Source organism: Xyrauchen texanus, chromosome 35 (assembly GCF_025860055.1).
Source record: "Xyrauchen texanus isolate HMW12.3.18 chromosome 35, RBS_HiC_50CHRs, whole genome shotgun sequence".
NCBI classification, from domain to species: Eukaryota; Metazoa; Chordata; class Actinopteri; order Cypriniformes; family Catostomidae; genus Xyrauchen; species Xyrauchen texanus.
Window position 1 is genome coordinate 29,067,063 of NC_068310.1, and position 15,621 is coordinate 29,082,683.

General features: G+C 36.3%; 2 protein-coding genes across 2 annotated transcripts; one reads left to right on the forward strand and one right to left on the reverse strand.

The window, feature by feature from the left end:
- Positions 1-482: 482 nt before the first annotated feature.
- LOC127628936 (LETM1 domain-containing protein 1-like) lies at positions 483-7,403 on the reverse strand. Its single transcript, XM_052105919.1, has 9 exons — positions 7,265-7,403; positions 6,117-6,271; positions 5,691-5,806; positions 5,495-5,577; positions 5,172-5,358; positions 4,926-5,027; positions 4,136-4,288; positions 3,952-4,048; positions 483-1,407 (listed from the first exon to the last, which is right to left on the reverse strand). Exons 1-9 carry the CDS (start codon positions 7,381-7,383, stop codon positions 1,334-1,336), a joined length of 1,086 nt encoding a protein of 361 aa, XP_051961879.1. The 5' UTR covers positions 7,384-7,403; the 3' UTR covers positions 483-1,333.
- An 834-nt stretch (positions 7,404-8,237) lies between these two features.
- On the forward strand, positions 8,238-13,618 carry LOC127629244 (gametocyte-specific factor 1-like). The gene is made up of 8 exons (XM_052106389.1): positions 8,238-8,271; positions 8,575-8,668; positions 8,805-8,923; positions 10,557-10,683; positions 11,231-11,311; positions 11,520-11,580; positions 13,208-13,284; positions 13,463-13,618. Exons 2-7 carry the CDS (start codon positions 8,584-8,586, stop codon positions 13,278-13,280), a joined length of 546 nt encoding a protein of 181 aa, XP_051962349.1. The 5' UTR covers positions 8,238-8,271; positions 8,575-8,583; the 3' UTR covers positions 13,281-13,284; positions 13,463-13,618.
- The last annotated feature ends 2,003 nt before the right edge of the window (positions 13,619-15,621 follow it).

Consider the following 15,621-nt stretch of genomic DNA (forward strand, 5'->3'; position numbering starts at 1 on the left):
TAATCTGAACCGTAAACTCAAACACTTATTTGCAAAATACTCACTGTGCTAAAGTGCTTGATGAATCAGTTCTTGTTTGATGAAAGATGCAATCAGAGAACATAAAGTTTAAAGTCATTTAATAGAAGTCAGTTCAGATCTTGTCTTACATCATTGCCTATTGTTTCACAGAGTGGAAGTAAACACAAAACCAAACAGAAATGTATCTTTGCATAAAATATCTCAACATTGCAGTACATTTGGCAACTTAAAAAGAAAATGGAAAGTATTGCACTTTGTTTGCACCCATGTTCATAAATAAAAAAGGCACCTGTTAAAGGCTACATAAGACGATTGTTATTTCAGGACATTTTCTTAAATGTCTCTTACATCAAGATGTAATGGCAACATGTTTGCCTAATTACAACCTAACTGCAATGTTTTGACCAAACAGCCCTGTGTACAGCAAACAAATTTTATATATATATATATAAATAATTTATTTATTTTGGATTTAACAAGGTGCGGTGTTCTTGTTTAGATTTAAGTATTAAAAATAAATACATGAACTTAATTAAAATGTGTATATGCTGCATAATAGAATTTAGCTTGTTATATTAAAACAATATGCCTTATTTGTAGTATCTATATATAGGCTATGTAAACGTGTTTCCAGTTGTCAAAATCTTAATTACTGTGGTGATTTAAGTATTTTAAACATCTCAAGACAGACTGTTCCTTACACTACCCCAGAAAATGTAATGAGATGAAGGTGTGCTTTTCATATAGTCGGTGCATAATATAACCAGTCACAGAAACAGTTGCCTTTTCAAGCAGTCAAAGTTGTCCGCAGCTTAGAAATTGTAGTTTTAAAGGTGAAATGGGTTGAGGGAATAAGAAAACAACTTTAAATCCCAAAACAACTATTGCTAGTAGAATAATATCATTGCATTATATAAGTGAATATGTCCCAAGATAAGATAATCCAGAGTTCGAATTCCAAAGGATGCATTTGGCACATATCATATTTGGTCATTATAGTCTGTCACACACATTTTTCACAATAATATCCCCCTTTATGTTCACCAGTCAAGTAAACAAAAATTAGATGCATATCCAAAAAAGTTTAAAGCATGACAGCTCCTTTTAAAAAAAAACAAATTGTTCAAGAAACTGAAATATTTACTACGACATGTAACACACATGATAAAGCTTTCACTGGTCTTGTGGTGTGCGTTTTGAATTTGCATATGACCTTTGTTCCCATGGCATTTTGCCCTTGGGTGGGGTTCCCATTAAATTCTGTAAAGTCACTGATGGGGGAAATGAAAAGAAGTCATGTGGCTCTCCAAGGTCAGTGACGTTGGTGTTTTGGGTAGTTTACAGTGAGCAGTACCATACAGTGCAGATAGAGGGAGGTCTCAGACTCTGAGGAAGGAAACAATGTCACAATGAATATGAAACGGACTAACTGTCATGCCAACAGTGCAACAAAAGGACTTTGGGAAATGGACTCTCTTCTATTAGCTTTTATTTCTTTGAACTAATTAATTATTTAACCCCTACCTACACAAACCCTTAATAAAGCATTTAAAGTATGGTAATATACTTCATTTCAGCATAATATAACAGTTCAGCACAGTTGGGCTTTGTCTGAATGGAATACTAGATTAGCACTTAATGAAAACTATGCAGTACACTAAAAATGAATAATAATAATAACTTTTACTATAGTCAGTTTTACTGAATCTTCCCTTAACCAAATTAACTTAATTAAATGAGTTGTTTCAACATACAAAAATGTGTCCTGTCACTTAATCCATTTATATTGGGACAACAAATAATTTTGTTGACATTAACTGAAACTGCAGTGATTTGTGGATCCCAACTTCTGGGACTGGATGGAGAGAGTAAATGTTGAAATTAAGTGTTATTTTATGTGTTACTGAATATAACGGGAGAGTTAGTATTTAATGTTTGTTATGTTGAGAGTTAGATGTGTTTCTGTATTGTTTTAATTTTGGGGATTACCATATAGTTTGAGGAGGACAAATACTTAATTTTATATAGCTTTAACCAATAAGCTATTTTTGTGCCACTCACAGCAGAGTGGTAAGTATCTGCTTTGTTGAGATTCATTCGAATATATTAATACCATATCAATGCGAACTGTTGCATAGTGTTTTAAACTGAAAGAAAAAATTATGCAACTTACAGTATGTAAGTTCAACACTTATCAAGTAAAATAAACATAATAATAATAATAATAATAATAAGTAAAACACAAATACAAATAGTTTGCATTTACTCAAAAAGCTTGTTCAATTTTTTATTTATTTTTTAATTCATACAACTAAAACGTTCAGTAGTCTTAAAAAAAATAAAAGAAACAGTAACAATAACATTTTAACACTCTGGGGTCTGAGGGTGTTTTTGGGCCCTGGAGAAGCTTTGACATGCCTTGACATTTTTAATTTTTTCAGTTGCTTAAAAACACATTAATGGCTAATAAAGTCTGATAATACTGCATTCAGCACAAACTTGGCTACAATAATATGTGAGCAGCATGTATGTACATGTTTGAATTTTTGAGAAAATAACGTTTATGGTTTAAAAAAATAAATAAATTAGAATTCATACAAAACAATATAGTAATTTAACTTTTGTAAGACACTTTTATTGTTAGAAAGGTCATATGCGAGTAGGCATGAATGATCATAAATATTGATGTGATTCACACCTGAGGAGACAAAGACCCCTCCCCTGGGAACAGAGTAAAATGTAATATCTGATATAGAGCATATCCACAATATATAATTGTTTTTCAGGATTCTTTTATGTAAGTTCACAATAACAGCATTTATCTGAAATAGAAAGCTTTTGTAACACTACAAATGTCTTTACTGTCACTTCTGATCAATATAATGCATCCTTGCTGAATAAAAGTATTAATTTCTTTAAAAAAAATACAAAATTCTTACTGACCCCAAACTTTTGAATGGTAGTTTATAATGTTACAAAAGCTTTCTATTTCAGATAAATGCTGTTATTTTGAACTTTCTATTCCTCAAAGAATCCTGAAAAAATAGTACACAACTGTTTTCGACATTGATAATAATAATAAATGTTTCTTGAGTAGAAAACCAGCAAATTAGAATGATTTCTGAAGGATCATGTGACACTGTAGACTGGAGTAATGATGCTGAAAATTCAGCTTTACATCACAGGAATAATTTGCATTTTAAAATATATTATATTTTATATATATATATATATATGTATATAACTTGCCTTGGGGGCGTTTACCATTTGCATTGATCGCCTCAGCACATTACCGTATGAATAGCGCCCTCTGTGCATGAGTGTGATCACATTAGGGAGAATTAGCTGAGCCAGCATAAACTGTACATCACTGTTTCATACAGATTACATTGCAGCAGAATATTTGTTTTAAATTTGAATTGTTAAGCTTTCTTTAGACATATGTTTCATGTTTATGTGATAAGTATTCGCTGAGTTTCACTTAAGTTGTTTCCGCTGTTATGACGAAAGAATCCAGCAGGACGCGACGGCGTGTCCATCGACCCCAGAGGGTTAAACAGTAGTGGGCTACATTGTTGTCACATGATCTCATTACCTTGCATGGGGTTAGTGTGAAACAGTTATGTTGCATTTTAATGGAATTCTGTGTATTTTGTGTTCATTAAACTATTATTACTTTAAAATATCAAAAATGCTAAGAATCACAGATGTAATTACTTCTGGTTTATTCATCACGCTGGAAATTGTGTGCATTGTGGGATACAGTATTCTGTGCAGTGTGTTCTGTTGTATACTGCACATTTTGGCAAATTAAGTTTGTCATCCAGGTATTAAATGCATAAAGAAAATTCACACACTGTGCAAAATATTGCAGAAATAGCACATAAGTGTGCTATTCTGAACATAGCGTTGATCTCATTGCCTACGTACCTTTGAGGTGTGTTGAGAAATTCAACCATTGTGTGAGCCATTCCCGGCACTGTCCGGGACTCAGACGGTCTGGATTCAGCCCTCTCACGTAACATAACTAGAAGACATATTACATATACAGTATGTGATATAAAACACAGAGGGTAATTGGCAAAAAAAGGGTGCTCTGTGAGTAACCACTGACCTCTCTGAGCTCTGCATCATTTAACTGGTGCAAGCCCAATCGAACAATGGCACGGTCAAGCTGCATGAGTTCTAAGGCGTGGCCATTCAAGCGTCGACCAACCCAGAAGGCTGGAAGGTGGGGCGTCAGGAAGAGCAACGGACAGAGTTGTCTCTGAAAACGAAAAATAATAAAACATAGATTGAGCTTCAAACTTTGAAAATGTAAAAGGAATAGTTCATCCAAAAATTCTGTCATTATTTACTCACCCTGCAGTGACAACAAAAACACAAAACAATGGAACACAAAAGGGGAAATGTATCACATGAGTCATTGCAAGACTTCTGAAGTCCTACAGCCGCTTTTTGTGAGGAACAGACCGAAATTGAGTTGCATGGACAACTTTTATGACACTTTTGTCCTCTTTGGATTTTGACAGCTGTGGTCACTATGTTCTGTTAATGTATGGAAAACAGGAGCATACACATTCTTTATAATTTCTCCTTTTGTATTCCACCGTGAAAATAGCATACATAAAATGTATAAAAAATAATAATATAAAGAAATAAAAATAAATGATAAATAAATAATAAAGACCATACATGTTTGGAGCAACATAAGGGTGAGTAGATAATTAAAGAATTTACCTTTAGGGTGAACTATTCCTGAAAAGTATAGTTAATAATTATGCAACTTGCTGGCCACTTGTACAAGTGCAACATAAAAACAAACTACAAATAAGAACATTAAAATCTGTACAATCTGTTATAGATATAAAGAATAGCAACAGAGCGGACAAATGGGAGCTCACCGTCTGGTCTGCATACATTCTCCTGATACCGAAGGGAGGTCCAGAGAACAACGTTCTCACTGCATGGACATCAGACACCACAGGATGAACACCACTTCGAACCTGCAGACACACATATACCTTGTCTTCATATGAGAGAACTGGCTAAAACATTGTGGCTTGGGCCTGGACACCGTCAAGCAAAGGTTATTCCACACATACATAACACTATAACAAATGTTGATGGTAAATTTGAGCGCAGACTACCTTACTGCAGAGCTCTGTAAGGCGGCTTTTAAGTCGGCTGTCTTGGACAGAAGTTGCTGTCCTCTCCAGTCCTTTGACTATAGCCCAGTGGTGTTGTGCCCTTTGAGTATGATATACTCCCTGAAATTCGACCAGCTGCTGTGGGGTCCAGAAATGCCGGATAAGGAGTTGGCGAGGATAGAGGAACCTGGTGACAGAGGAAGGTGAACTTACATTTCAAAGTTTAAAAAACAAAGAGGTACTGTACACTTCATTATAGTGCAAAAGGAACATGCTGTATAATCAGCAGAGGAACTTAGCAGTGGAAGACATTGAATACTCACATTAGGATAAAGACTAAATAGTTAGCAAAAGGAGGTACTGATATGATGACCAAGGGAATAGCTTTGATCATGTCCCTGCGGAACTGAAAGCCACACACATTGATTATAATGATTTACAACTTTTGCTACAGCAATCTAACATGTCTCATAAACGTATACCATCGGTTTGTCAGTTTTCCTAGAGAATGCAACCCACCTGCCTGAGTTTCTCCATCTCACGATAAGGCAACATCTGGTGGTCAATATTGTTGATGATCATTCGGGTCTTGATTCTTCTCACTTCTTGAGCATCTTGAAACAGGAGCCGAAAACCTTCATATAAAAATATCACATCAAAATCAGATAACATTTGCCCGAGGGATAGTTCACACAGAAATAAAATTGTCATCATGCTGTTCAAAACTAGTTTGAATTTCTTTCTCTCATGCAAAAGAAATTAGGCAGAATGTTAGCCTCAGTCACTTTTCACTTTCATTGTATGGAAAAACAATGCAATAAAAGTGAATGGTGAATGACACTAACAAACTGCCTAGCATCTCCTCTTGCATTCCACAAAATAATCTCTTTGCTTTAATGTTAAATAAACTTGAAACACTTTTTAAAACATATTCTTCATGCTCACCTCTCATTAAGGTGTGATAGAGAACATAAAAGCGAGGAAAGCGCCGCTGCAGCATTCGCTCATATTTCTCATTGACCCACTTGAGTCTGGACATGATGCTTCGACCAATCCCATGCCTTGCTTGTGAAGGTGAGTAGTGTCTAACAAACCACAAACTAATAGATAGATAGAGAGAGAGAGAGAGAGAGAGAGAGAGAGAGAGAGAGAGAGAGAGAGAGAGAGAGAGAGAGAGAGAGAAAGCATGTAAAATATGTATATGGCAAATAGAATAAGCATAAATAAAAATGTCAAGGTAGGGTAGTAATATTTCACCCAAAAATGTATTCTCTCATTGTTTACTCACCCTCATGCCATCCCAGATGTGAATGACTTTTAGAAGAATATCTCAGCTCTGTTGGTCTATACAATGCAAGTTAATGGGAACCAAAACTTTGAAGCTCCAAAAAGTGTATTAAAGCAGCATAAAAGTCATATTTTTATTATAAATTCCCCTCCCTGCCCTCTTGCGGCTATATGCACGAAGAATGTGAATTGCCACAAAGAACACAAAAAAAAAAAAAAAACACACAAAGATTGTGAAAGCGAAAGTGGAGAATGATAGTAAAAAACGTCATATTAATAAAGTAAAAAGATTAAAGATAAAAAGAGTAATACGATTTTTATCTGTTTTTCACCCACACCAATAATATTGCTTCAGAAGATGTGGATTAAAACACTGGAGTCATATGGATTACTTTTATGATGCCTTTACGTGATTTTTGGAGCTTCAAAGTTTTGGTACCAAGTCACTTTCATTGTGTGGACCAACAGAGCTGAGATATTCTTCTAGAAATCTTTATTTGTGTTAAGCAGAGGAAAAAAAGTCATCCACATCTGGGATGGCATGAGGGTGAGGAAATCATGAGAGCATTTTAATTTTTGGGTGAACTATACCTTTAAGTCCGATGCAAATTAAATCATATGTTATAATGCCAAAAACTATAAATAATATAATTTCATGCAGAATAACCAGAAGCTCAGTTATAAAACATAGACATTAGTCGATTATAATAACAACATGTCATCTTGGCTTTAGGACTATGGTATGAAGACAACTACAGCCACCGCCTATAACATCATCGCTCATTTGAGACTTTTATATATAGTACCTTAATTGTGTGGACGCCAATCTAGGTGTGCAGAGACCTACACTGACCCCGACAGGTCGTATTCCATACAGTACGACCACTGAAGCCCCGCGGCATATCCTTCTACAGGACAGCGCCATCTTGAACTGAACAATTGACAGTTCCACGTGGGCGTGTCTTCTGAAAAGGGAATGCGGGCACTGCGATGTGATTGGCTGCTCTAACAACTGCACATATTGTAGCCAATGCGCACCACATTTGCCAGAATACCGTAACATTCGAGTATTTATGTAAAACAGTAGGCCTACTTCTGTTTACTAGGTGTGGAAAATGTACAGCATATACTGTATACGGCTTACTATTGAAAAACACTGCATGAAACATAGCATTATGTGAAGATAAATGTTCCAAACAACAGTAGTATGCTACATTCATCACGCTCCATGACTAATTCGGCAAGAGGCAGCAGCGTCGAGTTTTTTTTTTTGTATCTAAAATGAATTTAAGTCAAATAACACTTCAAATATTAAGATATACTTCTGGAATCAATTCTGATTCATTCGTCACAACGGAAAAGGAAAATCAGATTGAGTGCATTGCATTTATGGAATACTTTGGAATAATTTACTTTGCTGTATACTGCTCATTTTTAGAAATGTAGTAGGTCAACCAGGTATTCTTTGTGTTCAGTAAAGATGCATAGTTTGGACATCTTTGCATACTCATAGAAAACTCATACATTTTTCATTCCATTTATATTTGTCAACAGATTTCCTGAAGCTAAGGTCACGCTGGTAAAGCCAAATGCATAAATGCGAAATGTCTATTTGCGTTATTTTGTGTTTAGTTATTTTTTTATATACTGCCTAAATATGAAAATATAGTGTTTACTACAGACATACAATTATGGTGATGATGCGCTATGCAAACCAAATCATCATTGCTTAAAGTGCATCACGTGATGAGCTCAATTGATTGCGTCCAAGGTGGAGGGAGCACGCGCCACACCTCGTGACTTCAAAAGAGTTGTAAGTATTGTTCTGGAGTTTATGCGAAACAGAACGGCGTAGAATTCGATAAAACTGGCAGGATCGTGTTGTGATGTTTTTAAGTCTCATGTGTTTTTAATCGAATTAGAACGCCTTTTGGCTCTGGTATACCCTTCTTTTTAGTGATCTGAACGTCTTGCACAGCACGAGTCGCTTTCCTACTGTTTAAAAATATTGCATTTATATAGTTTTTAATTTGGGGATATTTTATTTAGGGTGACATTTTTTACCTCATAGTCAGCAAAGCACGCACAACCACGCAAACAATCTTTACCGCTACAGGAGGGAGCTATGTCTACCTTTAGATTCGGGAGTAGTGTCGGCCCTTCTGGGGTCAACTCTGAAGATCCAGAGCACAACTGGAAGGAAGCACCAGGTAACGAGATGCCCTAATAGTAAAACAACTCTTGGGAGTTTTAAACTTAATCTGGTAGCACTAATGTAATATCAAATTTGGGCATGAATCAGATAAGCTTAATGTGTTGATGTGCCTCTTGTTTCTGTTCCCCCAGCAAATGCAGAAAACTCGGATGATGACTGTGACCCCAACAAGCTTGTGCAGTGCCCCTATGACAAAAATCACCAGATCAGGGCCTCTCGTTTCCCTTTTCATGTTCTCAAGTGCAGGAAGGTAGGCTAAAACTTGATTCATTTGTTAGATCGCATATTACTCTGAAATGATGAAAAATAACAGTATGAATCTTTAAAAAGGGATTAAAACTTATATAAAATAACAAGCCATCATAAGACAAAGACTCTGGGCATATCAGTAACTCTTTAAAAGCTGTTTTATTTTACATGGGGAGGGTCCCCACATGTGGGCTGCCATGTTAGAATCACATGACCAGTCAAATATTTCTCCTTTAAAATAATATTCTGGCGTCAATACAAGTTAACCCCAATTGACTGCATTTGTGGAGTTATGTTGATCACCAAAAATTGATTTTGACTCGTCCCTCGTTTTCTTAAAAAAAAAAAAAAAAAAGCTAAAATTGAGTTACATAAGTGCCTTCACAATGGAAATAAATGTGGTCAGTTTTTTGAGGGTTGAAAGGTAGATATTTAAAGCTTATAATTTTAAAAGAGTACTTGCATTAATTCCTCTGTTAAAGCTTATGTATTATTTGAGTTGCAAAGTTGTTTAAATTGTAGCTTTAGGGTTTTTGACACTGTCAGTTGGCTATAACTTTACACAGAAAAGGTTTGTATTTTTTAGCTTGTATTGAACTCAGAATATTCCTTTTAAGACCCGGTACCTTCAGAAATTCTGGTATCGTAAATTATTTTTTGTTTGAGTACCGACTTGGTACCGGGATACCAGTATTTTTGACAACACTACATTGGCATATATTCCTAGCGGGTAATGTGACGTTTAAAGTATTACTTTTGTAAATAAACATGGCTCTATAGTGCTGAGACTTCAGAGTCGCGTGTTTTGACCGTGCCTCGCCTGAATGGGTTGATGACTTGAAGCGATGGTCCGAGGTTAGTTGCGTTCATTGTCTTTGTGTTATGACGGCCAAACATTGTGCAAGTTGAGCCTGAAATTTTTACTTCAAATAACACATTGTGGTGGTCTCAGTCTGGATCACACAATTTGGTAGTTTTTACATTGTTTCTTGAGAACAGAATGCAGGCAATTAAAACCATGGCACTGCTCAGGAAGACTGTGGATACGTCGATCAGACGCGAACAATAAGTGTCTGCATACTGGACGCATGATGCAAATTTTGCCATCAAATTGCTTGAGCCCTGAATGCATGCAACATGTTTGTATTTTTTCTAACCAGGTGTACTCCGAACATGTAGAATGAGCATGCATCTGGAGTTAAGTGCACTGATTAGTGGGTCCACAATGTGACAGCATTCATAATTGGACCACTGCGGTCCCGAATAAGCACTAGGAGACATAATTGCTGCTAAACGTTTGCAGATGACGGTAGAAACCACAGCAGTGGTTGTGCACGTCAAGAGTATAGCTCTAGTCTGAAGGAATATAAAGTCATCTTTATTGGTCTAAACTCCTGAAGAGAAATGGTCTCATTGCATGTATGCACCAATTTCTACAATGGCATCAGTAACCGAAAACTATTGCATTTAATTTATGCTGCATCCAGGCCCCTAGGTGTCAGTGTAAGTCCAAGTCGACATGAACAATAACCCTTCAGTTTTAGTCATGTTTATGGATGAAGGTCAGTGTGGCACAAGCTTTCCTTAGAATTGGTGTTATGAGAACATGATCTGTTCACCCCCATCTGTTTTAGAACCACCCCAAACTTGCCAATGAACTGAAGACCTGCCCTTTCAATGCCAGGCACTTGTTTCCAAAGCACGAGTTGTCACATCACATAGCAAACTGTGAGGACAAGAGGTCACTGACTGCTGAAGATGGTTAGTGTTGCTAATGATCAGCTTTTCCATGTTTGTTTGTTTTTATAATGTGCTTTTTCTGCATACAGTGAAGCCAAAATGCAAGTCTGAATTATACAATGCAAGTCAATGGGGTTCAAAGTGTTCAAGCATGTATCGCTTCAGAAGGGATGGATTAAATCACTTGATTCATATAGATTATCTTTGTTGCCGTCATGTCCTTTTTGAAGCTTGAAGTTTTGAACACCATTGACGTCTATTGTATAGAGAAATGCACTTCTACAAAATATCATTGCTTATGCTCTGTGGAAGAAAGACACACGAGTGTTAGAGATCATAAGGGTTAGTCATTTTAAAAGAATTATCATATCTGGGTAAGTGACTCCTTTTGCAGTATTTCACTAGATGTACTGTGTGTGTGTGTGTGTCACTAGAATGATTACTTGTGGAAAAAAATCAATGTAACTTCATTGAACATTGACTTAATATTTCTGTTGCAGTCATGGGTAAAAAAAAATCACAATAATGCATGGCCTCTCATTGTTTAACGCTTGTTTTTTTTTTTCAGGAAATATAGAGGTGTTAAAGAAGTTCCAGGTGCCTGTAAATACCTGGACAAACCCTTCACCCAATGAGGACTGGGAAACAGGTATGTGACCTAATGAATGTTAGCTGTGCTTTTCTGAATGTATTGTCTTATGGTAGGCCTCTACTGTCATTCAGTTTGCCTCCATGCCTTTGTCACTTTTTAATCTTATTTATGGTTTGTAACCTTTTTTTTTTTTTTCATTCTGCATGATTGATTATATTAAATAAATCCCTTCTTGCATGTTTTCTTTTTGGCCATTTGATTGCAGAGTCTGATGATGCTGCTGTGTTTGTTTGGGGTCAATCCAACAATCAGCTTGCCCAAAACAAGTGAGTGTGTGTGTGTGTGTGTTATCGTGTTTCTCAAGTGGTGGGTCACAGGTATATTCGGACTGGGTTGCGGACAGCAGGGAAAGAGCAATGTCATGGTTCTCCCATTGAAGATATTTTGGCGGCCGCCCAAATTATAGCCTATTTAGGACTGCCGAAGCTGATTGCGAGATTATCATTAAATCTGCAAAGGCTTGTCATCTGCACATTCGCACGAGTGTAACGAGCTCGCGATCATGTTCTGCACTTCTCTCTGGCGCGCGTGTGCAACAACCGGGCTTCCCTAGATATTGCGCAGACCTCAACTGATGAGACCAATTTTAATTCTTGTGACTTTTGTAGCATTACGGAGGAAGTAAAGTCAAACCTCTCAAACTGTAGGCAGCCTTGACATGCCTAACAGCACTGAGGAGGAAAAGAGCAACACTGTGCTATGTGGTAAAAAAGAAACACAAATCATTATACATCACCTTTACAAAATTGTTTCAGGATTTTACTTAAGTAAAAGTAACATAGTTTCATATGACAATCTAAATGTAGAATCTATTAGACCTCATTTTATATCAAGTGGCAGTTGCAGTTAAAGTTTCAAGATGGCACTGTGCTTGGCTAGTACTTATTTTTCATAAATATAATAATTTGTTATTCTTACTATTATTCAAGACTAGCTACACAGACTTAACCGTGTTAATGAGGAGCCTTTCCTCTTGAGTAATATGTATGTTCTGTTTGAATTATGGTTGAAATTAGGAAACGAACTGAATAATAATGGCCTCATGTATGTAAATATGCTCTTCAATTTATAAACCGGGGAAGAGAGAACTTCCTGTTGCTTTTGTTGTTGACGTCAACAACAAAAGTCACTTGATGCATGTCCTTGTACTTGACAATCATGAACAAACTATGCAACATAAAGGAAATGCGACACAGTATACATTAAATACAGGTTACGTTTTTACTATGGTGGGTTGCCACTTGATTTCCAATGTAAAATCTGTCCTGAAGCAAAACCAGTTGAGAACCACTGAGTTAAAGGTACAGACAGGAGCAGTCTATACCTACAGTATATGTTCATTGTTAATAATCATTACTTTAAAAATAACATCAGCTGTGTGAGCTTTTAATTTAACATGCTATGCTAACATGTAAACTTGCATGCTTTAGTTATGTAACATGTTATAATTACATTAAGTTTTTTTTTTTTTTATCATGTTTATATTTGGTTTATTATAATTCTGTTAGTTTAATTATTTTCAAAAGGGAGAATTTTTTTTTTCCTTCCATTGAACACACGCTTTATTATAATTGAACTTTTATTTAATAATGAATATATATATCTCCATCCTTCAGTTTACACTGCTTTTAAGTGTCATTGTAACTGATAATCATAAGTGTTATACCGTGAAACCTTGATATTTTCCGAGACTGTTATTGTACCGTGAAAATATCATACCGTTGCAACCCTATGGTGTACTATGCCTGCAACTCCATGCATGACATTGATTTTGACCTACAACCTTTGAATAAATAGGGCTTTAGTGAAGCAGAATAGGGCTTTTATTCAAGAGCAAAAAAGGTTTGAATCATGATTTCACTTGTCAACAACTTGTGCTAATTTTTCTGTTAGGCCAGAGCCATCTACCACTGTCAGTTTATCCGATGGATTGCGGGCACCTCGAACTCTTCCATGGAAACTCTAACAAGGTACGATTAGCTTTTTGAACACTTTTCTCTCTTGCCAGATATCAAGCCTACCTGGAGATGGCAGCAGCACTCCTAGCTAACTTGATGTCCTCTTGAAAATGTTACTGGCATTTCTATGTTGTGTGTCTTTAAACCGAATTGTCAGTTTCTCCAATTATTTTCCCCTCTTTTTGTAAAGGATGTGTCATCACAGGACAAACGCCACAAGACAAGCTCTTGCGTTTTTTTTATATTTTGAACCCTGTGTGACTTCTAGCCCATCTTGTTTCAAATGTACCTGATTTTAAAGTTGTTTTTAATTTTGCAGTGCCTTCAGATTTTTGTAGTGTATTGCCCTTGTCTGTTTTCAAAAGCTTATTTTAATGTGTCTTTAAACGAATATGTTGCATATGCAAAGGTGCCATTTATTGAACTCCAGGATTAGTTACTTCTACCATCAGTATTATGCTTTTTGGGCCGCATGCTTAATCTATTGCATTTTGTGAAAACGATGACCTTAATCCTCTCCTGTACTGATTCAATAAAAGGTTCCTTCATTTGGCCCTTTGTCTGTGGTGTTTGTCTAACATGCAGTATTTTTCCAGTTACATTCACAAAGTGTTTCTTTAAAATGAAGCCTTTTCCTTAGAAATGTCCTGAGGGGGTGGGTGTGTGTGTGTGTGTGTGTGTGTGTGTGTGTGTGTGTGTGTGTGTGTGTGTGTGTGTGTGTGTGCACATGTGCTATCATTTGTACCTATTTTTCATGTAACCCCCCACCCCATTTACAAAGGCATTTTCTTTTGGTTGGGAAGAAATGTGACATGTTCTTGAGGGATTCACCCTCTACTTTTTTCTTTTTATTTTAACCCATTAATGTTTGGTACTTCCTTCCACCCCCTTAACCCCATCCCTTTTTGGGGGTGATGCCCACTCTTAATATTCCTCAACCTTTCTCTTCTGAAGTTTAAATGTATTATTATTAAAAAAATAATAATGGCGCAACCATAAATATTGACTAATCTATAGAATTTTACGGTCACAGAATATATACACTGTGACCACTTGATTAGGTACACCTGCCAAGTCATGTGACTTATCTAATCAGCCAATTGTGTGGTAGCAGTGCATAAAGTCATGCAGATATGGGTCAGGTGCTTCAGTTAAATGTTCACAACCATTAGGATGTAGAAAATGTTTATCTCCGTGATTACGACTGTGGCATGATTGTTATTAAATTATGTAAATTGGGTGTCTATTTAGACTCTTAATTGCCTGTGGAAATACGTAAGTGCTTTATGTTGTGAAGCTCAGTGTATTTGACAGCCAGTTGTGTCATAAAAGTTCAGTTAATTAATCCTTTTCTATATTTGTTGCATGATTTTTTTTATGCACCTGTAAAAAATGTTGCATAGTGAAAAATGTCTTCAAAAAACATGACAAATGTTTTATCACTAAATGTCATACAAAGTCCAGTAAACAAAACTAAATCTATATTCGGTGTGACCACCTTTTCCTTTAAAACAGCACCAATTCTCCTAGATACACCTGGACTCATTTTTTCTTGGTTGTTGGCTGATAGGATGTTCCAAGCTTCTTGGAGAATTCGTCACAGTTCTTCTGTCTATTTAGGTGGTTTCAATTGCTTCTGTCCCTTTATGAAATCTCAGACTGACACAATGATCAGTGGGGGGCACTGTGGGGACCTTTTACAACTGTTGCAGGGCACCCTGTTCTTCTATTCTAATCTTTATTTGCAAAAGTAATGTTTGAGAGTCTAACATTTATATTTCCTATTGACGCACTAAAGCTGAAGATATAAATAACTACCTTAAGACAAATGCTTTTGTGAAACGTCTTGTGAGCCTAAAACCTTTGCACAGTACTGTATGTGCTGGGTCGCTAAAGACCTGAGGTATGTAATGGTTAGTTAACCACCCAAAAAAAACTTAATTTACCCTCATGCATCTCAGATGTGTGATTTGCTTGCTTCAGCAGAACACAAATATTTTTAGAAGAATATCTCAGCTCTGTAGGGCCATTTAATTAAAGTCAGTGAATGGTGGCCAGCACTTAAAAGCTACAAAAGTAGCTTTTAAAGAAGTACAGACAATCAGAGTGAAAGTAATCCACTCATATCCAGTATTTAATGTCTTCTGAAGTGGTGCAATCACTTTGGATGAGGAACTAATCTATATTTACGTCCTTTTCAATATAATTATTTACTTCTGTTCACTCTCCAACGCACATCTATGAAAGGACCCAGTTCAAGCTGCCTCTCACGTGAGGTGACCCTGTTGGCATATTAACGCGAGAACTGACGCGATACAACCGGAAGTGCAGTTCACAAGCTTAATTGGT

Coding starts and splice junctions, on each gene's coding strand:
- LOC127629244 (XM_052106389.1), top strand. CDS start 8,584: ATGTCTACCTTTAGATTCGGGAGTAGTGTCGGCCCTTCTGGGGTCAAC. Junction 8,924..10,556: donor ATGTTCTCAAGTGCAGGAAG/GTAGGCTAAAAC, acceptor CATCTGTTTTAG/AACCACCCCAAACTTGCCAA. Junction 10,684..11,230: donor GTCACTGACTGCTGAAGATG/GTTAGTGTTGCT, acceptor TTTTTTTTTCAG/GAAATATAGAGGTGTTAAAG.
- LOC127628936 (XM_052105919.1), bottom strand. CDS start 7,383: ATGGCGCTGTCCTGTAGAAGGATATGCCGCGGGGCTTCAGTGGTCGTA. Junction 5,028..5,171: donor TTACAGAGCTCTGCAGTAAG/GTAGTCTGCGCT, acceptor GTGTGTCTGCAG/GTTCGAAGTGGTGTTCATCC. Junction 1,408..3,951: donor TTTCTCAACACACCTCAAAG/GTACGTAGGCAA, acceptor TTCCTTCCTCAG/AGTCTGAGACCTCCCTCTAT.